Source organism: Pyrus communis, chromosome 5 (assembly GCF_041283825.1).
Source record: "Pyrus communis isolate YQ-2024b chromosome 5, ASM4128382v1, whole genome shotgun sequence".
Taxonomy (NCBI): Eukaryota; Viridiplantae; Streptophyta; class Magnoliopsida; order Rosales; family Rosaceae; genus Pyrus; species Pyrus communis.
In genome coordinates this window covers 13,250,561-13,274,137 of record NC_142569.1, presented here as the reverse complement: position 1 = coordinate 13,274,137, position 23,577 = coordinate 13,250,561, and the positions used below count along the sequence as shown (strand labels likewise).

Below are 23,577 nucleotides of genomic sequence, written 5' to 3'. Positions count from 1 at the left end.
TTTCCAGAAAGGATGAGTTGGTTAATTAAACTAGAATAGGTTTGGTGGTTTGCATCCAGTGCATTATAAGTTAGTACGTAAGAGAAAAAACAAAAACTAAAAGGACCAGAAAACTAAACACGTCAAAAGAAATGGGTTTCTTTACCTTCTACGCTCCTAAATTTAGTCCCATACCCCCTCCTTGAGTTGTTTATAATATGATCTCCGTTCATCCATTGCTTATACCAAACAAATAATTTATAATCACTTTAGCATCAATTCAAGAAACATACACCTTGAGCAATGGACTCCTCAATCGGATAAGCAACTTTCAGTGCATCCTTGCTCTTATGTCTCTCATTGTCTCCAACACCATTTGCAAATGCAAGAGCGTCTTCATTAATTGGAAGTGTTTGCAAGCAAACCCAAGACCAATTCCGCTACAACTACAAGCAATGCGTAAAATTTCTTTGGAAAGATATTCCAACTCATTCAGCATCTAATCTCAAAGACCTTGATACAACCATTCTTAAATTAGCACTAACAAATGCATAACAAAGCAAAGCTTTCTTTGTCAATGCACTCAACACCACCGGCAACAATATTGTTAAGGGCTCCGTAGCAATAAAACAATGTGCAGATGCATATGATTTTGCGGTAGACGGTTTCGCTTTCTCAGTGTGAGGGATCAAAGATAATGACAAATCTGTCTTCCAAATACTCACACAAGTACAAGACGAAATGGTTCGTTGCGAAAAAGCATTGATCTCTACCGAAATTGAACTTCCTTATTCAGTATTTTCGACAAACTTCTTGACCATGATATACAGGGATGTTGCATTCCTCGTTACTTCCCAGTTATTTCATATCTAGAAAAGATACGTGAACAATGTATTAAATTCATTATGCATTAATTAAATACTACATAATATACATATAGTTACTATATATTTAATTTGTAAAAGAAGAGAAAAGAATGAAAAATTATTGTAAGAAAACAAAAAGCTATTTTAATATTGAATCCTTCTGTGTTGCTATATTGGTTGTCCATACTACACATATATCTAGATATACTACACTTTGAATTCTTAAGAACACAATATGCTATGCATGTTTAATCTTGACAGCATCAGTGGAAACTTTCAGACTATAATTCTTTGTTGATTCTTCAATTTTGAAAAGATGAAGGAAGGAACGCACGACAGTGTGCATATATAACCAGAATAGCATTTCAAATGACCTCAGTCACATTGATACTAATACAATTACACTTCTGACTTTTGAGGTTTGGATTTTCTTTTTGCCCACTTTTCTACTGCTTTCAGATGAGTTATGGGTACACAATCACACGAAGAAAAAGCCAATTGGCAAAAAAGAGATCTGAAGTCTACTTCGTTGTGCACCCTTCCGTTGATAGGATACATGGGTCAAAGGGAAGACTTGAGTTCATAGACGAAGTTGGCTCGGTAATTGAATTGTCGCTATCCGTGCAACAGAGACAAAATTTGTTATTGGAAATTTTAACAACTCAAAAAAAAAAAAAAAAAAAAAAAAAAAGTACCGTGCACCACCACACCACTTTTAACTCAAGGTCCGGTGCCAATATGTTGACTCTCCTACAAGCGAAGGGTAGTACTTTCCACCATTGGAAAATTGGCGGGTGCATTCCAGCAAGTCGTGTTCCACTTTTAGAGACTAGTGAAACCTTAATAGCTATCACATCCATTGTAGCAAAAACAAATTGATAACTTTCAACATGGGCTTCGACTTCGACAGTGGAATATATTAGGCTTCTATAAGCCCTCACTACATTTTGTACAAAATTAAAACTTAAGAGCTAGTTGATAACCAATTCGTTTTAAGTTTTTAATTTTATTTTTAATTATATAGATTGATGAAAAATATGTGATCTGAAGATCAATGAAGATCGGCGAAGGATAGATGGTGAAAGCAATGTGAATTGATGTTCTAAAAAACGGTCTAAACAGCTGGCCAACATCACGATTAATTACTAGATGATTAGAAAATCAGATACCGCATCTACATGGGTCTAGGCGGAATAGGGGTTTCTTTTGTTTTTTTATTATTGACTTTGAGTCTTGACTCACCCTTTCGCAGATAGAGAAAAGCAAACCAAGAATATGATGTGGTCGTCTCTCTTTGCGATGGTACTTTGATGATTTCAAAAAATTGTAGTACTTTATAATTTATTTATATTTTGCATTTTAAGTTTCCTCATTTCAAGTGTATTTTTATTTATTTTTTTAAATATATAATATACACTTATTTATATTTCATATAATAAATTTAATTAAGATAAAAAAAAAAAATCCTAGGCCACAAGTTAGGACCCTACCCGCCACTTGATAACCACCTAGCGATGCTTAAAACATTAGTGTGAATGGAGTATGTCTGGAAATCAAACAATAAATTTCTTGATTGTGTTCCCTCAGCTGATTTTCGGATCGACCTTTTGATTATTCGTTCGAATGGGGTAAAGCCCAGGGTTGAATATGTTATAACTAACAACCCTTAGGTTGGATAAACTTTTTGGAGGCCGGACGAGGTGCTGGACTTTTAGGCCAGGGGTTGTAACCTTGCTTAATAGGTCTCGGTTCTCCTAAGCTGCTAACTGAACAAGATGAAATGGGCTAAAAAAACTCCTCCAATACTATCAATTTGAATTTTTCAGATTCTTCTAACATTATATATATTGATAAATAAATATGGATGTAACTGAATTTGTAACAAAACAAATGAAATGACTTAAATTAATCCTTGCGATCTAATACAAAAATAAAAAGTCCTTTTGATAAGCATGCGTCACTTTTGGTTATGTTGGAGTTTCTAGAAATGAGGAGTTGGTTAATTAAACTAGAATAGGTTAGGTGGTTTGCATCCAGTGTGTTATCAGTAAATACGTTAGACGAAAAGCAAAAACTACAGACCAGAAAACTAAACACGTCAAAAGAAATGGGTTTTTTTACCTCCTGCGCTCCTAAATTTAGACCCATACCCTCTCCTTGCGTTGTTTATAATATGATCTCCGTTTACCCATTGCTTAAACCAAACATATAATTTATAATCACTTTAGCATCAATTTAAGAAACATACACCTTGAGCAATGGACTTCTCAATGGGGTATGCAACTTTCGTTGCATCCTTGCTCTTATGTCTCTCATCGTCTCCAACACTATTTGCAAATGCAAGAGCGTCTTCATTAATTAGAAGTGTTTGCAAGCAAACCCAAGACCAATTCGGCTACAACTACAAGCGATGTGTAAAATCTCTTTGGAAAGATATCCCGACTCGATCAGCATCTAATCTCAAAGATCTTGACACAACCATTCTTAAATTAGCACTAACAAATGCACAACAAAGCAAAGCTTTCTTTGTCAATGCTCTCAACACCACCGGCAACAATATTGTTAAGGGCTCCGGAGCAGTAAAACAATGTGCAGATTCATATGATTTTGCGGTAGATGGTTTTGCTTTCTCAGTGCGAGGGATCAAAGATAATGACATATCAGTCTCCCAAATACTCACGCAAGTACAAGACGAAATTGTTCGTTGCGAAAAAGCATCGACCTCTACCGAAATTGAACTTCCTTATTTAGTATCTTCGACAAATTTCTTGACCATGTTGTATAGGGATGTTGCCTTCCTCATTACTTCCCAGCTATTCCATATCTAGAAAAGATACGTGAACAATGTATTAAATTCAGTATGCATTACTCAAATACTAAATAATACACATATAATTACTGTATATTTAATTTGTAAAAGGAAAGAAAAGAATGAAAAATTAATGTAAGAAAACAAAAAGCTGTTTTAATATTGAATCCTTCTGTGTTGCTATTTTGGTTGTCCATACTATACACACATACTCACATATACTACACTTTGAATTCTTAAGAACACAATATGCTATGCATGTTTAATCTTGACAACATCAGTGGAAACTTTCAAACTATAATTCTTTGTTGATTATTCAAATTTGAAAAGATGAAGAAAAGAACACATGGCAATGTGCATATATAACCAGAATAACATTTCAAATGACCGCACAACATGGAGTCACATTGATACTGATATAATTACACTTCTGGCTTTTGAGGTTTGGATTTTCTTTTTCTGCACTTTTCTACTGTTTTCTGCTTTCAATGAGTTTTAGGTATACAATCACACGAAGAAACAGCCTATTGGCAAGAAAGTGATCTAAAGTCTGGTTCGTCGTGCACCTTTCCGTTGATAGGATACACGGGTGAAAGGGAAGACTTGAGTTCAGAGACAAAGTTGGCTCGGTAATTGAATTACCACGGTGCTGTGGGAATCTTGTCCTTCATGATCTCTATCCGTGCAAAAAAGAGACAGAACTTGTTGATGGGAAACTCAATAACTCAAAAAAAAAAAAAAAAAAAGAAAAAAAGGACCGCACACCACCTCAACACTTCCAACTCAAGGTTCGATGCCAAAAGGCTGACTCTCCTAGAAGCAAAGGGTAGTACTTTCCATCATTGGAAAACTGGTGGGTGCATTCCAGCAAGTCGTGTTCCACGTTTAGAGACTACTGAAACCTTAATATCGATCACATCCATTGTAGCAAAAACAAATTGATAACTTTCAATATGGGCTTCGACTTCGACAGTGGAATACATTAGGTTTCTATAAGCCCTCACTACATTTTGGTACAAAATTAAAACTTAAAGAGGCAGTTTGATAACCAATTCATTTTAAGTTTTCAATTTTATTTTTAATTATATAGATGGATGAAAAATATGTTCCCTGAAGATCAATGAAGATAAGCGAAGGATAGATGGTGAAAGTAGTGTGAATCGGTGCTCAAAAAAGCGGTCTAGATAGTTGGCCAACACCATGATTAATAACTAGACGGTTGGAAAATCAAGTACGGCATCTATGTGGGTCTAGGCGGAATAGGTGTTTCCTTTGTTTTTTTTAATTAACTTTGAGTCTTGACTCACCTTTTCCTTGACAGAAAAAAGGAAACCAAGAATACGATGCGGTCGTCTCTCTTTGCGATAGTTCTTTGATGCTTTCCATAAATTGTAAAACTTTATAATTTATTTATATTTTGCATTTTTAGTTTCCCCATTACAAGTATAATTTTTTTTAAATACACACACACACACACAGAGTTTTGTATGTCATATAATAAATTTAATTAAGATAAAAAATATAAAAAATCCTAGGCCACCAGTTAAGACCCTACCTGCTGCTCGATAACGACCTAGTGATGTTTAAAACATTGGTGTGAACGAAGTATGTTTGGAAATCAAAAACAAAATTTCTTGATTATGCTCCCTCAGCTGATTTACAGATTGCCCATTTAATTATTCCTTCGAATGGTGTAAAGCCCAGGTTTGAATGTTATAACCCACAACCCTTAGGTTGGATAAACTTTCGAAAGGCTGGATGAGGCGCTGGACTTCTGGTTCAAGTCCATGTCCCCACGACCGTAGGCCGCTTATTGTAACCTTGCTTAATAGGGCTCAGTCCACCTAAGCTGCTAACCGAACGCTACATAATAGGTTAAAAGAGACTCCTCTAATACTATCAATTTGAATTTTTTAGATTCTTCTAACATCATATATATTGATAAACAAATATGGATGTAAATGACTTTGTAAAAAAACAAATAAAATGACCTAAATTAATCCTTGCGATTTAATAAAAAAAAAATCCTTTTGATAAGCATGCATCACTTTTGGTTATGTTGGGGTTTCTAGAAACGAGGAGTTGGTTAATTAAACTAGAATAGGTAGGTGGTTTGCTTCCAGTGTGTTATCAGTTCGTACGTTGAAGAAAGAAAAAAAACTAAACACGTCAAAAGAAATGGTCCTTAATTTAGACCCATACCCCCTCCTTGAGTTGTTTATAATATGATCTCCGTTCATCCATTGCTTAAACCAAACAAATAATTTATAATCACTTTAGCATCAATTTAAGAAAAATACACCTTGAGCAATGGACTCCTCAATTGGATATGCAACTTTCATTGCATCCTTGCTCTTATGTCTCTCATCATCTCCAACACCATTTACAAATGCAAGAGCGTCTTCATTAATTAGAAGTGTTTGCAAGCAAACCCAAGACCAATTCGGCTACAACTACAAGCGATGTGTAAAATCTCTTTGGAAAGATATCCCAACTCGATCAGCATCTAATCTCAAAGATCTTGACACAACCATTCTTAAATTAGCACTAACAAATGCACAAAAAAGCAAAGCTTTCTTTGTCAATGCGCTCAACACCACTGGCAACAATATTGTTAAGGGCTCCGGAGCAGTAAAACAATGTGCTAATTCATATGATTTTGCAGTAGACGGTCTCGCTTTCTCAGTGCGAGGGATCAAAGATAATGATAAATCAGTCTCCCAAATACTCACACAAGTACAAGACGAAATTGTTCGTTGCAAAAAAGCATTGACCTCTACCAAAATTGAACTTCCTTATTTAGTATCTTCGACAACTTTCTTGACCATTTTATATAGGGATGTTGCATTCCTCATTACTTCCCAACTATTCCATATCTAGAAAAGATACATGAACAATGTATTAAATTCAGTATGCATTACTTAAATACTAAATAATATACATATAATTACTGTATATTTAATTTGTAAAAGGAAAGAAAAGAATGAAAAATGAATGTAAGAAAACAAAAAGCTGATTTAATATTGAATCCTTCTGTGTTGCTATTTTGGTTGTCCATACTACACCCATTCCCAGATATACTACACATTGAATTCTTAAGAACACAATATGCTATGCATGTTTAAGCATCAGTGGAAACTTTCAAACTATAATTCTTTGTTGATTATTCAAATTTGAAAAATGAATAAAAGAACGCATGGCAATGTGCATATATAACCGAAGAGCATGGCAATGTGCATATATAACCGAAGAGCATTTCAAATGACCACACAACATGGAGTCACATTGATACTGATACAATTATATTTTTGAGTTTTGAGGTTTGGATTTACTGCTTTTCGCTTTCAATGAGTTTTACGTATACTATACGAAGAAAAAGCCAATTGACAAGAAAGAGATCTAAAGTCTGGTTAGGTGTGCACCCTTCCATTGATAGGATACAGGGAAGACTTGAGTTCAGAGACAAAGTTGGCTCGATAATTGAATTGTCGCGGTGCTGTGGGAATCTTGTCCTTCATCTCTATCCGTGCAAAAAAGAGAGAATTTGTTAAAAAAAAAAAAAAAAAAAAAAAAACAATATAAAGGACCACGCACCACCATACCACTTCCAACACAAGGTCGGATGCCAATATGCTAACTCTTCTAGAAGCAAAGGGTAGTACTTTCCACCATTAGAAAACTGGTGGTTTCATTCTAGCAAGTCGTGTTCCACTTTTAGAGACTAGTGAAACCTTAATATCGATCACATCAGTTGTAGCAAAAACAAATTGATAACTTCCAATATGGGCTTCGACTTCGACAGTGGAATGCATTAGGTTTCTATAAGCCCACACTACATTTTGGTACAAAATTAAAACTTAAGAGCTAGTTTGATAACCAATTCATTTTAACTTTTTTATTTTATTTTTAATTATATAGATGGACGGAAAATATGTGATCTGAAGATCAATGTATGCGAAGGATAGATGGTGAAAACAGTGTGAATCAGTGTTCTAAAAAGTGGTCTAGACAGCTGACCAACACCTCGATTAATAACTAGACGGTTGGAAAATCAGGTATGACATCTATGTGAGTCTAGGTGGAATAGGTGTTTCCTTTCTTTTTTTAATTGACTTTGAGTCTTGACTCATCGTTTCCCTGACAGAAAAAAGGAAACGAAGAAATACGATGTGGTCGTCTCTCTTTGTGATAGTTCTTTGATGTTATCAATAAATTGTAGAACTTTATAATTTATTTAAATTTTGCATTTTAAGTTTCCCCATTACAAGTATGTGTGTGTGTGTGTGTATATATATATATATATTTTAAATATATATATATATATACACACACACACACACTTATTTGTATGTCATATAATAAATTTAATTAAGATAAAAAAAAAAATCCTAGGCCACCAATTAAGACCCTACCTGCCGCTCAACGACCTAGTGACGTTTAAAACATTGGTGTGAACGGAGTATGTCTGGAATTCAGAAACAAAATTTCTTGATTATGCTCCCTTAGTTGATTTACGGATAGCCCTTTTGATTATTCCTTCGAATGGTGTAAAGCCCAGGTTTGAATATTATAACCCACAACCCTTAGGTTGGATAAACTTTCCTGAGGCTGGATGACGCGTTGGACTTCTGGGTCAAGAGTCCATGTCCCCACGCCTGTAGGCCACTTATTGTAACCTCGCTTAATAGGGCTCAGTCCACCTAAGCTGCTAACCGAAAATGACGGAATAGGTTAAAAGATACACCTCTAATACTATCGATTTGAATTTTTTAGATTCTTCTAACACCATATATATTGATAAATAAATATGGATTTAAATGACTTTGTAAAAAAAACAAATGAAATGATTTAAATTAATCCTTGCGATGTAATAAAAAAAAAAAAAAAAATCCTTTTGATAAGCATGCATCACTTTTGGTTATGATGGGGTTTCTAGAAATGAGGAGTTGGTTAATTAAACTAGAATAGGTAGGTGGTTTGCAACCAGTGTGTTATCAGTTAGTAAGTTGAAGAAAGAAAAAAAACTAAAGGACTAAAAAACTAAATACGTCAAAAGAAATGGGTTTCTTTGCCACCAACGCTCCTTAATTTAGACCCATACCCCCTCCTTGAGTTGTTTATAATATGATCTCCGTTCATCCATTGCTTATACCAAACAAATAATTTATAATCACTTTAGCATCAATTTAAGAAACATACACCTTGAGCAATGGACTTCTCAATCGGATATGCAACTTTCCTTGCATCCTTGCTCTTATGTCTCTCATCGTCTCCAACACCATTTGCAAATGCAAGAGCGTCTTCATTAATTAGAAGTGTTTGTAAGCAAACCCAAGACCAATTCGGCTACAACTACAAGCGATGTGTAAAATCTCTTTGGAAAGATATCCCAACTCGATCAGCATCTAATCTCAAAGATCTTGACACAACCATTCTTATATTAGCACTAACAAATGCACGACAAAGCAAAGCTTTCTTTGTCAATGTGCTCAACACCACCAGCAACAATATTGTTAAGGGCTCTGGAGCAGTAAAACAATGTGCAGATTCATATGATTTTGCGGTAGACGGTTTTGCTTTCTCAGTGCGAGGGATCAAAGATAATGACAAATCAGTCTACCAAATACTCACACAAGTACAAGACGAAATTGTCCGCTGCGAAAAAGCATTGACCTCTACTGAAATTGAACTTCCTTATTTAGTATCTTCGACAAATTTCTTGACCATGTTGTATAGGGATGTTGCATTCCTCATTACTTCCCAGCTATTCCATATCTAGAAAAGATACATGAACAATGTATTAAATTCAATATGCATTACTTAAATACTAAATAATATACATATAATTACTGTATATTTAATTTGTAAAAGGAAAGAAAAGAATGAAAAATGAATCTAATAAAACAAAAAGCTGTTTTAATATTGAATCCTTCAGTGTTGCTATTTTGGTTGTCCATACTACACACATACCCAGATATACTACACTTTGAATTCTTAAGAACACAATATGCTATGCATGTTTAATCTTGGCAACATCAGTGGAAACTTTCAAACTATAATTCGCTGTTGATTATTCAAATTTGAAAAGATGAAGAAAAGAACACATGGCAATGTGCATATGTAACCAGAATAACACTTCAAATGACCGCACAACAAGGAGTCACATTGATACTGATACAATTACACTTTTGACTTTTGAGGTTTGGATTTTCTTTTTCTGCACTCTTCTACTGTTTTCTGCTTTCAATGAGTTTTAGGTATACAATCACACGAAGAAAAAGCCTATTGGCAAGAAAGTGATCTAAAGTCTGGTTCGTTGTACACACTTCTGTTGATAGGATACACGGGTGAAAGGGAAGACTTGAGTTCAGAGACAAAGTTGGCTCGGTAAATGAAATGCCGCGGTGCTGTGGGAATCCTGTCCTTCATCTCTATTCGTGCAAAAAAGAGAGAATTTGTTGATGGCATTTTGAACAACTGAAAAAACAAAAAAAACAAACAAAAGGACCGCGGACCACCATACCACTTCCAACTCAAGGTCCGATGCCAATATGCTAACTCTTCTAGAAGCAAAGGGTAGTACTTTCCACCATTGGAAAATGGGTGGGTGCATTCCAGCAAGTCGTGTTCCACTTTTAGAGACTAGTGAAACCTTAATATCGATCACATCCGTTGTAGCAAAAACAAATTGATAACTTTCAATATGGGCTTCGACTTCGACAGTGGAATATATTAGGTTTCTATAAGCCCTCACTACGTTTTGGTAAAAAATTAAAACTTAAGAGCTAGTTTGATAACCAATTCATTTTAAGTTTTCAATTTTATTTTTAATTATATAGATGGATGAAAAATATGTGATCTGAAGATCAATGAAGATAGGCGTAGGAAAGATGGTGAAAGCAGTGTGAATCAAAGTTCTAAACATTGGTCTAGACAACTGACCAACACCTCGATTCATAACTAGACAGTTGGAAAATTAGGTGTGGCATCTACGTGGGTCTAGGTGGAATAGCTATTTTTTTTTTGTTTTTTTAATTGACTTTGAGTCTTGACTCACCATCCCTTACAGAAAAAAGGAAACCAAGAATACAATGTGGTCGTCTCTCTGTGTGATTGACACACCCCGACCGAGATCAGGGCATGCTGGCCGTCACACGAAGGTGACGTAACCATGTGCACGTGCGGAAGCTAATAAGATAGTAATGTAAAAGTACAAATAATTTAAAAACTAGCATGCAAAGTACTAAAACAAGTGCTAGCGTAAGTGAGATACAAATTCAGAGCAAGACTACAGCAGTCCAAAAGAAAAGTTGCGACATAAGTACACCCGAAGGTGACCCTACGCTGGTGAGTGTCTGTCAGAAAAACCGGAAGAACCCTCTGGGAGACCACCGAAACTGCTAAGCAACTAGAACCTGGAGGGGCGCAAAACAAAAGCGTGAGTGGGCAAAAACAAATCTTTTCTAAAACCATTTAGTAAAATACTTTCTAACCCCTCGCCGTAAAACCTGTATACTTCCCAGAAAATAACATATATACGTATGTATAGGTATTCCAATCATGCTCAAGAATATGCCATGTCGCATCCTCATAATGAAATGCAAGTGCTCAGGTATAAATCAAATCAATAACATGTAATCTGGCAGCCGGAGTCACCTAACGTGACCTGTACGGCTGCATATAGAGCTCAAATCTCAACTCAATAACTGAACCTGCCCACGAGTCGGAACCACCTAAAGTGGTCTGTACGACAGGCCTGGGTGTAATATATATATACGTTCTAGTGCTACGATCACGTGAAGGCTGTGCGAATAATCGCGGGTCACCTACGAGTCGGAACCACCTAAAGTGGTCTATACGACAGGACTGTGCACCTAACTTGGATCCAAGCTGAGCGTGTGGTGCGGGAGGTGAACATCACGTGAAGGACTGTGCCCTACTCTGGGCGGGAGCACTAACACCGGGGGTGCAGGTTATGAGCTCTCTAAGCATCTCAATCCACTACTGAAATGTAAACATGTATACTACTTACCTGGCACTTACCTGTGCGTCCACATCACCAAATATGCATATGTATATGTGTACCACTACTAATGTACGCAATGATGCATAAACGATAATAATATGGTGCATGGCATAAAACACTTAACCCTTTTTAAACCATTTCTGGGAAAAATAAATGTATATAGGTATATACGGAAAACAAAAGCCCACTCACTGGTAAGTGGAAGGGTCGTAGCCCCCCTGCCTCGAGTGCGCACGCTCGTCCTCGGAATACGTGTCACCTATATGCGAAATAACTATAAAAACGTTAACTTTAAAGCACATAACCTAACTTTCGTAATAACTTCTCATACATTGCTCAAAATGGACAAATGAATATACCAACGTGCTCTACACAACCTCAGGATCATAACCATATTTTTAGAAAAAATTTTCTCCGCCGCACGCGCCCCCACGCGCCGGCCACGCGCAGGCACGTGCGGTGCACACGGACGGCGTCAACTGACGCCGTGAGGAATATTCCGTTAGTTCTAACGGATTCCGTCAACGGCGTCAGGAATATTCCGTCAGATTTGACGGAATATTCCGTCACCTTCTCCGGCGAGCCTCCGGCGCCGGCGACGTCGCCGGAAAACTTCAAATCTTGTTTTCTCACTCGTTTCTCAACCATTTTCCATGATTCAAACGCCAAATTGAAGCTTAGGACTAGTAGAACCACGATATACTACTTTTAAAAGCTAAAAACCACGCGATCATACCTGTCTCCAAACTCAAAAACCGGCCAACTTCGAACCAAGCTAACCCGACGTCCAAATTCGTCCAACGAAGCACTCCAAGGCTCCTTGGGACCTCACTAAGACATCTACGAGCTTCAAAATTCCAAAAACGTACTAGATTAATGTTTGCATGAATAATACTCAAATCGGACCACCTCGAATCGACGTGAAAACGAAGGATTTCTCACCTGAAAATGGTATGGTTGCACTCACACGAGCTTCACGAGTTCGAAGGTGTCCTTAGTTTCCTCGATCTGTGATGATTTGGTGTAGTTGTGTGTGTGTCCGTACGTTGAAGGAAGAAGAAGAAAGATAGAGGACTCGGGAGAGAGATAGAGACAGGGAAAGGGACAGGGAGAAGTGGAGTGTGTGGCTGGGTGTGTGTGGTTCCAAACATGCCAACGAGGCACACAAACAACCAATAAACAAAATGAAAACGAACTAGGGGCAAAAATGTCTTTTCACATGTACGTTTTGATATTTCCGGGACGGGATGTCACAGTGATAGTTCTTTGATGTTTTCAATAAATTGTAGAACTTTATAATTTATTTATATTTTGCATTTTAAGTTTCCCCATTACATGTATATTTTTATTTATTTATTTTAAATACACACACACACACACTTATTTGTATGTCATATAATAAATTTAATTAAGATAAAAAGAAAAAAAACATCCTAGGCCACCATTTACGACCCTACCCGGTTATCGATAACGACCTAGGGGTGTTTAAAACATTGGTGTGAACGGATTATGTCTGGAAATCAAAAATAAATTTTCTTGATTATGTTCCCTCAGCTGATTTACGGATCGCCCTTTTAATTATTCATTCGAATGGTATAAAGCCCAGGTTTGAATGTTATAACCCACAACCTTTAGGTTGGATAAACTTTCCGGAGGCCGGACGAGGCATTGGACTTTCGCGTCAGGAGTCTATGTCCCCACGCTCGTAGGCCACTTATCGTAACCTCGCTTAATAGGGCTTAGTCCTCTTAAGCTGCTAACCGAAGACGATGTAATTGGCTGGAAGAGACTCCTCTAATACTATCAATTTGAATTTTTTAAATTCTTCTAACATTATATATATATATATATATATATTGATAAATAAATATGGTTGTAACTGAATTTGTAAAAAAACAAATGAAATGACTTAAATTAATCCTTGCGATCTAATTAAAAAAATCCTTTTGTTAAGTACGCATCACTCTTGATTATGTTGGAGTTTCTAGAAATGAGGAGTTGGTTAATTAAACTAGAATAGCTTAGGTGGTTTGCATTCAGTGTGTTATCAGTAAGTACGTTAGAGGTAAAACAAAAACTAAAGGACCAGAAGACTAAATACGTAAATAAAAATGAGTTTTTTTTCCTCCTGCGCTCCTAAATTTAGACCCATACCCCCTCCTTGCGTTGTTTATAATATGATCTCCGTTCATCCATTTCTTAAACCAAACAAATCATTTCTAACCACTTTAGCATCAATTTAAGAAACATACACCTTGAGCATTGGACTTCTCAATCGGATATGCAACTTTCATTGCATCCTTGCTCTTATGTATCTGTTTAGGCCCAAAAATAATATTATTGGGCCGAGCGTAGGTTTATGTTCGGTCCAAAGCTTTTTCAAATATATCATGGGCTGCCTGGTGGTCCCGGGCCATTCAGTAAAGGTGGTCGAGTCCTATTGCAAGAAGGAGTAGTTTGGATGAGCGGATGGGTCGAAGTCCCAATATGATAAGGGGTCCTAATGCAATATGGATTCTCGGTCGGCAATGAATACGGCCTGAAAGGGGGGTGAGTTCAAAATCCTAATAGGAGTAGGACTAGTTGAGATAAAGTTGGATCAGAATAAGAAGTCCTAATCCGAATGTGGTTTCAACTTGATCTTAAAGAGGATTTGATGCTATAAATAGAGAGCAGAATGCATCATTCAAGCCCCCTCCAATTCAACACACAATTGCCCTGTGCAAACCTCTCAAACATCTTGAGATTTTTTATTTTCTTTTTCCGCCAACACATCTTCAGTTTGGATAAATAGCACTGTTAAGGCAACCAGTGAACATCTTCAGTTTGGATAAACAGCACTATTGTCATACAATCAGCCGACCAAGGAGCACATTCGGTTTGGATAAATAGCACTGCGTCGAGGTCGACTGGTTACCTATCCAAGTCTCGGTTGAGACCGAATCCTTATTGGCAGAGGTCATCTTAATAACACTACATTTGGCACGTTGAACGCCGAGTGATTTTATGATTGGATACTCACAAAGGGGTTTCAAAGTTCGACATTCTGACAGCCGAACCACATTTACCATCAAGATATATATCTCCTTTAAGTACTTGTGCCCATATAGTTTGGTGTCGATTCGATGTGCTTATACTCTCACGAATATAATCACTGTGACCAAATTCAGCATTGACGATTCGTGAACTTCGTAGAACTAGCGGGCTTGTCTTCAAGCTCGAGAATCCAAAGGCCGAGACTTGTTCCTTCCTCGGCCGCAATCGCAGGATCAAGAAGTCAGCAATGCGCTCAACGCAACATCAGCAAATTGCACTCCTCGACCAGGCTCGGTTGAAGAGTCGGCACGCCTCACATCAATCGAAGAACGTAGTTTGCTCATTAGTTACTCTGCCTGCGCACCACGTAGGCTTTGTAATTTTTAGGGTCAACAGTATCTCATCGTTTCCAACACCATTTGCAAATGCAATAGCGTCTTCTTTAATTAGAAGTGTTTGCAAGCAAACCCAAGACCAATTCGGCTACAACTACAAGCGATGCATAAAATCTCTTTGGAAAGATTTCCCAACACGATCAGCATCTAATCTCAAGGATCTTAACACAACCATTCTTAAATTAGCACTAACAAATGCACAACAAAGCAAAGCTTTCTTTGTCAATACACTCAACACCACCGGCAACAATATTGTTAAAGGCTCTGGAACAGTAAAACGATGTGCAGATTCATATGATTTTGCGGTAGACGGCTTCACTTTCTCAATGTGGGGGATCAAAGATAATGACAAATCAGTCTCCTAAATACTCACATAAGTACAAGATGAAATTGTTGCGAAAAAGCATTGACCTCTACCGTAATTGAACTTCTTGATTTAGTGTCTTCGACAAACTTCTTGACTATGTTATATAGGGATGTTGCATTCCTCAATACTTCCCAGACAGGGTCGGCCCATAGGGGGTGCAAGTGGTGCCACCGCACAGGGCCCCCAAATCGGAAGGGCCCCCGATTTTTCAAATTTGCATGTATATACGTATATATAGCAGTACGTGTAGAACATTATAAACATGAGTCTAAGTGCAAGTGGTATTACATCTTCTTTACATTGGCCTAGGTGATGGGTTAGAAACTTGTCTCCATCTTTTTTTTTTCAGTTTATTTTTATTAAATGCATAAGTTTTCACAAAATAATATAAAAATTTCACATAATAATATGAAAATTTGAACCTTGACCCTCTAAATAGTTAAGGAAAAACAATACGCCACCTTTCCACTTATTGATTTGTTAAATTTGTTTGTGCTATTAGAATTTAAAGAAACTCAAATGGAAACTAAAATTATTTTTTTGAACAAAAAAAAAAAAATTCTTAAGTACTTTTTAGGGCCTCCAATTGACTTTTGCACAGAGCCCCTGAAATCTCAGGGCCGGCCCTGTTCCCAGCTATTCCATATCTAGAAGAGATATGTGAACCATGTATTAAATTCAATATGCATCACTTAAATACCGAATAATATACATATAATTACAGTATATTTAATTTGTAAAAGGAAAGACAAGAATGAAAGATTAATGTAAGAAAACAAAAAGCTGTTTTAATATTGAATCCTTCTGTGTTGCTATTTTGGTTGTCCATACTACACATATACCCAGTACTAAACGTTGAATGCTTAGGAACACAATATGCTATGCATGTTTAATCTTGACATCATTAGTGGAAACTTTCAAACTATAATCCTGTGTTGATTATTCAAATTTGAAAAGATGAAGAAAAGAACGCATGGCATTGTGCATATACGAGAATGGCATTGTGCATTATATAACTTGAGGTTTGGATTTTTTTTTCTCCACTTTTCTACTGCTTTCAGCTTTCAATAAGTTTTAGGTATACAATCACACGAAGAAAAAGTCAATTGGCAAGAAAGAGATCTAAAGTCTGGTTTATCGTACACCCTTCCGTTGATAGGGTACATGGGTCAAAAGGAAGACTTGAGTTCATAGACGAAGTTGGCTCAGTAATTGAATTGCCGCGATGCTGTGGGAATCTCGTCCTTATCTCTATCCATGCAAAAAGGAGACATAATTTATTGATGGGAATTTCAACAACTCAAAAAAAAGGATCGCGCACCACCACACCACTTCCAACTCAAGGTCCAGTGCCAATGTGCTGATTCTCCTAGAAGCGAAGGGTAGTACTTTCCACAATTGGAAAACTGGTGGATGCATTCCAGCAAGTCGTATATCACTTTTAGAGACTAGTAAAACCTTAAGATCGATCACATCCGTTGTAGCAAAAACAAATTGATAACTACACTTCGACATCGACAGTGGAATACATTAGGTTTCTGTAAGCCTTCACTACATTTTCGTACAAAATCAAAACTTAAGAGCTAGTTTTATAACCAATTTGTTTTAAGTTTTTAATTTTATTTTTAATTATATAGATTGATGAAAAATATGTGATCTGAAGATGAATGAAGACAGGTGATGGAGAAATGGTGAAAGCAGTGTGAATCGATGTTCTAAAAAGCAGTCTAGGCAGCTGGTCAGCATCATGATTAATTACTAGACGGTTAGAAAATCAGGTATGGCATCTACGTGTGTTAGGTGGAATAGGTTTTCATTTTGGTTTTTTATTTGATATTGAGTCTTGACTCACCCTTTCCCAGACAGAAAAAAGGAAACCCAGAATGCAATGTGTTCTCTCTTTGCGATAGTTCTTTGATGTTTTCAATAAATTGTAGTACTTTATAAATTATTTATATTTATATTTTGCATTTTAAGTTTCCCCATTACAAGTATAATTTTTATTTATTTTTTAAATATAATATGCACTCATTTGTATGTCATATAATAAATTTAAATAAGACAAAAAAATCCTAGGCCACCAATTTCGACTCTACCCGCCGCTCGATAATGACCTAGCGATGTTTAAAACATTGGTGTGAACAAAATATGTTTGGAAATCAAAAACAAAATTTCTTGATTATGCTCCCTCAGTAGATTTCCAGATTGCCCTTTTGATTATTCATTTGAATGGTATAAAGCCCAGGTTTGAATGTTATAACCCATAACCCTTAGGTTGGATAAACTCTTCGGAGGCCAGACGAGGTGTTGGACTTCGGGGTCAGGGGTCCATGTCCTCTCGCCTGTAGGCTGCCTATCGTAACCTCGCTTAATAGGGCTCGGTCCTCCTAAGCTGCTAACCGAACATTACCAAATAGGCTACAAGATACTCCTCTAATACTATCAATTTGAATTTTTTGGTCTTCTAACATGATATATATTGATAAATAAATATGGATCTAAATGAATTTGTAAAAAAAACAAATGAAATGACTTAAATTAATCCTTGCGATCTAATTAAAAAAATCCTTTTGATAAGAATGCATCACTTTTGGTTATGTTGGAGTTTCTAGAAATGAGTAGCTGGTTAATTAAACTAGAATAGGTTAGGTGGTTTGCATCCAGTGTGTTATCAGTTAGTACGTTAGAGAAACAACAAAAACTGAAGGACCAGAAAACTAAACACGTCAAAGGAAATGAGTTTCTTTACCTCCGGCGCTCCTAAATTTAGACCCATACGCTCTCCTTGAGTTGTTTATAATATGATCTCCATTCATCCATTACTTAAACCAAACAAATACTTTATAATCACTTTAGCATCAATTTAAGAAACATACTCCTTGAGCAATGGACTCCTCAATCAGATATACAACTTTCATTGCATCCTTACTCTCATGTCTCTCATCGTCTCCGACACCATTTGCAAATGCAGGGGGGCGTCTTCATTAATTAAAAGTGTTTGCAAGCAAACCCAAGACCAATTCGGCTACAACTATAAGCGACGCGTAAAATCTCTTTGGAAAGATATTCCAACTAGATCAACATCTAATTTCAAAGATCTTGACACAACCATTGTTAAATTAGCACTAACAAATGCACAAGAAAGCAAAGCTTTCTTTGTCAATGCGCTCAACACTACCGGCAACAATATTGTAAAGGGTTCTGTTATCTTATTGAGGTTTTATAACTAAAACACTGCATGCATGATAATAGTACGTAAACATGAAAGAACTCTAACCTGATGTATTGCCTGCAGCAGCCATGGAAACAACTTGCACCGAGAGAAAACAATACCAAGCCTTCTATGAATTCCTAACTTTAACACAATGCTCTATGGGAAGCTGTTGTCGTGTATTTTTAGGGTTCATAGGGACCGGTATATATATAGGCCAAAAACTTTAAGTTCCATCCATAAAGGAAACATAAAATCTACTTTCTTGGCCTTCAAGTAATATATCATAATCATAATCGTATAAGGATTTCATCAGTTATATTTCCTATATAAGACTCATAATATATAAGATTGATATCTTTTGGGTAATCAAATCACAATATATATTATTCTCTAATGATACATTCCTATTACATGTAGTAGACCATACCAAGGTTGATTTATGTCGGGCAAGTCCAACATTCTCCCACTTGGTGTACAAAATGCAATGCTCATGTTTTGTCTTAGATTAGAGACTAATATAACTTTAATGGCCATGTGCAATGATTATATCCCATCCTTATTCAAGTTTCTGTCAGATAACCCATTCAAAATGGAAATAACAAGATTGTAAAGTAATCATAACTCATAATCTTCATAATCATACATGTTGAATGCATTACCTACATGAAAAACACCATCTAATTATGATTGAGAGAGGAATTCATAATTGTAATTTTGTCTTTCCCTATATCATCTCAAATCCTCTTTATTGTAACCATGCGACTACACTTTATGCTTTAAACAAACCTGTAAACTTGTCGATACAAGTATGTGTCACTCAATGAGTGATCACATCCTTCTTGTGATTTAAAACATGTATGGTAAAATCACATAATGCAGATATTATCTACCTATGTGCATGTATATATATTACCCTATGCGAACACTTAATTAGAAAACATGTTTATGAATTCAAAATCTTCTAGTAACAAAACTACAATCCATAGAATCCTTGTGAAAAAAACAACTCACTTATTCAGTGCAAAAACTAACTAATAGCATCTACTCCCACTAACTTAGCATATCGAGATCTACAATCGAACCCATATTCTTTACGTGCTGCTTAAAAGCTGCAACTAGTAATGCTTTATTCAAGGGATCCGTAAGCATTGACGCAGTGTCAATGTAGCTAACCTTGACAAAACCTTGTTTGATCTTCTCTCTGATGAGTCTGTACTTGATATGCATGTGTTTGGTCCCTGAAGACCTCTTATTATTCTTGGAGTAGAAAACAGCTGGAGTGTTATCACAAAAGATATGCAGTGGTCTAGCAACAATTCTCAGCACATTCATCCTTTCTATGAATTTGCCAATCTACACAGCTTGTGAAGTAGCTTCAAAACATGCCATGTATTCAGCCATCACTGTGGACATCGCTATGTTCTTTGGCTTCATGCTTTTCCAAGAAATAGCACCTCCTACCATCATGAATATGTAGTTTGATGTTGATTTTAATGAATCTTGACATCCTGCAAAATCCGAGTCACAATAACCAACTATTTCCAAGTCTGTGCCCTTCCCATAAACCAGCTTATAGTCTTTGGTTTTCTGCAAGTATCTCATCACCTTTTTGGCTGCAATCCAATGTGCTTGTCCCGGATTTGACTGAAACCTCCCCAATAAGCTCAATGCAAAAGATATATCAGGTCTAGTGCATACCTGCACATACATTAAGCTACCCACCACTGAGGCATATGGCTTGTCATCCATTTCTTTCTTCTCAATGTCAGTTTTTGGAGATTGTTCTTTGCTTAATTTATCTTCCTTAGTAACTGGCACTTCACTTCCATTGCAATTTGACATATTAAATCTTTTCAGAATCTTGTTAATGTAACCCTTTTGCGAAAGACAAAGTAGACTTCTCTTCCTGTCAAGTGTAATTTCAATTCCAAGGACATATGAAGCTTCTCCCATGTCCTTCATCTTAAAGTTGTCACTCAACAAGATTTTTGTCTCTTGCAACAGACTCAAATCAGTGCTTGCAATTAATATATCATCTACATAAAGTAGTAAGATGATGAAATGTCTCCCACTAGACTTGACATAAATGCATTCATCTTCAGAGTTTTCAATAAAACCATGTGATTGCATAAATTCATCAAATTTTAGATACCATTGTCTAGATGCCTGCTTTAATCCATATATGGATTTCTTAAGTTTGCAGACTAACTCCCTTTCTCCTTCTTTGATAAATCCTTCAGGTTGTCGCATATATATCTCTTCCTCAACTTTGCCATTTAAAAAGGCTGTTTTGACATCGATTTGATGAAGAAATAAATCATAGTGAGCAACTAAAGCCATTACAAACCTGAATGAGTCTTTGGTGGAAACTGGTGAGAATGTTTCATATTAAGGCATCACATCAAAGTATGCATAAATGTGTGTGCCGTATGATTTATGGAAATTTCATAAATTTCGTTAATACTCTAATTCTTAAAAACATTAGTCTAAACTAAGCGTATTTTAGAAAATTCTTTATCAATTACGTAAATGGAAACTAAATAAATATAAAATATTAAAAAAAACAAAGAACCACTCATAAATCATGACATGAAGTCGAACCCACCTTGTGACATCAAGAGTCCTCACGATGCGTTTCACCTAGAAACAAAACTATTTACATAAATATGTAACATACTAACGTATAAACGTGTTTTCGTACAAAGTACAGCTAATAAAGGAACTATTTTAAAACGGTAGAATTTCGAAAAATGAATGGCAGACTTGAGTTCGGCACTTCGAGAAACCTAAAGAGGGACCTCGGGTTCCTCTACACATCGCACACACCGCAACAAGATGGTTGCACTAATAGCCACGCACTGCATGCGCCACTCACAATGGCTGCCCACGCTTCACGCGCCTTCTTTAAGAAATCTGCAGTTTTGCAGATTGTAGGGCTAACTTCCAGAGTTCATTTTGAGCTCGATTTTCAACCAAATTCGATGATTTAAAAATCAATGTGAAGTTAGAAATGTAGGGAACAAAAACATACCAAAGTGGGGCCAAGTTAACATCGGTGTTGGCCAGAAAAATGGCCTAAATGTGGCTGGTCAGTCATCGGAAAACTAAGGGAAAATCCTCCCAGTGTGTGTTCTGCATCAAATCGTCCCCCAAACTCATTTTTAAGGTTAAAACAACATAGGAGATTCAAAATAAGAGGGATTTGAAGGTCTCAAGGCTCACCATGGTCAGAGAAATGAGTGAATAGTGATAAAAGTCACTCTGCACTTCCATTTTTCCACTTGGGTGTTTTGAGCAAACTAGGTACAAGAGTGGTGGTCTTCTACGAGGTTGATGGTGATGATATGGTGGTGGTTTGGTCGTGAGGTTCGTCGGAGTACGGCGAAGTGGTGGTGCTGCTGCTCGACTCCATTGTTTTTACAGAGAAAAGAGAGGGAGAATTTGAGGGAAAGAGAGAAGAAAGACAGATGAGAGATGAGAGAGAGAGAGAGAAATGAGAGTTGGAAGAGAGAGAGGTCCGGGAGATTAGGGGACCCCATTGGCTCACAAAGCAATGTACAAAAGACAAAATAGAAAAATATCCCTATGATGTGAAATTACCAAAATGCCCTTCATGTTCGTAGGTCCGTAAAATTTTAACTGTAACTCCAAATTTGCTTCCTCTTGTACCTATGCGTTCGTACCGTCGAGTAATTTAAGAATACGATAAAATAATAGCTCATATGCGTCAGTAAAAGACGGTCAGCTAAAGTCAACAATCTCGCCTCTAGGGCATTTTTGTCAATTCATTTTTTTAAAATTAATAAATTCGTAAAACTAGAGACGGGTTGTCACATTTGTGGTTGACAGTTTCACTTTCTCAATGTGAGGGATCAAAGATAATGATCAATCAGTCTCCCAAATACTCACATAAGTACAAGACGAAATTGTTCGTTGCTGAAAAAGCTTTGACCTCTACCAAAATTGAAGTTCTTTATTTAGTATATTCGACAAACTTTTGACTACGTTGTGTATGGATGTTTCATTCCAAATTACTTCTCAATTATAAAATATTTAGAAAATAATACGTGAAATTATATTAAATTTAGTATTACTTACATACTAAATAATATATACATATATAATTGCTATATGTATAATTTGTAAAAGAAAAGAAATGAATGTAAGAAATCTAAAAGCTGTTTTAATATCTGATCCTTCTGTGTTTGCCCTTTTGGTTGTCCGTATTACACATACCTGGATAAAAACACGTCGAATTTTGAGCTCTTGACAGCATCATCATATACAGATATATGAAACTTCCAGGTGTTTCACCGCAAGGCGTTAAGGGCACCATGGAGTCGGGGACTCTGAGTGATACTGGCACAATTCCACTTTTTAGTTTCGGTTTCCTTTTTATCCACTTTTTCTTCGAGTTTATGTTTTTTTGGGTTTTCAATGAGTTTTTGGGTGCGCAATCACGCCACAGGTCTGGTGTCTGGTGTCTCTAAATTTTGTGTCTTCTCAATGACTCTTCTTTGATACGTGTTTTTCAACTTAATATTGTTAACTTTATTATTTCTTTCATTAGAAGGAGAATTTTCAAAAATCCTTTAGGCACACCCACCGCAACCCCGTCGGGAAAACATCCCCTTCCTTCAATCTCACGGCCAAAAAAACATCCTACTCCTCCAGTTTCATGGTCAGGAAAACATCCTCCCCCTCCAGTCTCTCTGGGCACACGAATCGACTCGATTTCAACCATCATCCGCATATCCGTCAGGAAAACATCCACTCGAATCCTTCGACTGTGAGCATCTGGCCTGATTAGAAACTAGACTATCCACCCCACAATAGCGGCTAGCTAGGCCACCACCAAGTCCCTCATTAGAATCCAACATCCTCC

General features: G+C 36.6%; 3 protein-coding genes and 3 pseudogenes across 3 annotated transcripts; all 6 read left to right on the top strand.

The window, feature by feature from the left end:
* Positions 1-282: 282 nt before the first annotated feature.
* On the top strand, positions 283-852 carry LOC137724557 (uncharacterized; annotated as a pseudogene).
* Positions 853-3,103: 2,251 nt separating this feature from the next.
* Positions 3,104-3,673, top strand: LOC137724339 (uncharacterized). Its single transcript, XM_068463079.2, has one exon. It carries the CDS (start codon positions 3,104-3,106, stop codon positions 3,671-3,673), a length of 570 nt encoding a protein of 189 aa, XP_068319180.2.
* Positions 3,674-5,964: 2,291 nt separating this feature from the next.
* Positions 5,965-6,534, top strand: LOC137724340 (uncharacterized). Its single transcript, XM_068463080.2, has one exon. It carries the CDS (start codon positions 5,965-5,967, stop codon positions 6,532-6,534), a length of 570 nt encoding a protein of 189 aa, XP_068319181.2.
* Positions 6,535-8,863: 2,329 nt separating this feature from the next.
* Positions 8,864-9,433, top strand: LOC137724341 (uncharacterized). The gene has a single exon (XM_068463081.2). The coding sequence runs from the start codon at positions 8,864-8,866 to the stop codon at positions 9,431-9,433; it is 570 nt and encodes a 189-aa protein (XP_068319182.2).
* A 4,237-nt stretch (positions 9,434-13,670) lies between these two features.
* On the top strand, positions 13,671-15,787 carry LOC137724804 (uncharacterized; annotated as a pseudogene).
* A 2,577-nt stretch (positions 15,788-18,364) lies between these two features.
* On the top strand, positions 18,365-22,749 carry LOC137724803 (uncharacterized; annotated as a pseudogene).
* The last annotated feature ends 828 nt before the right edge of the window (positions 22,750-23,577 follow it).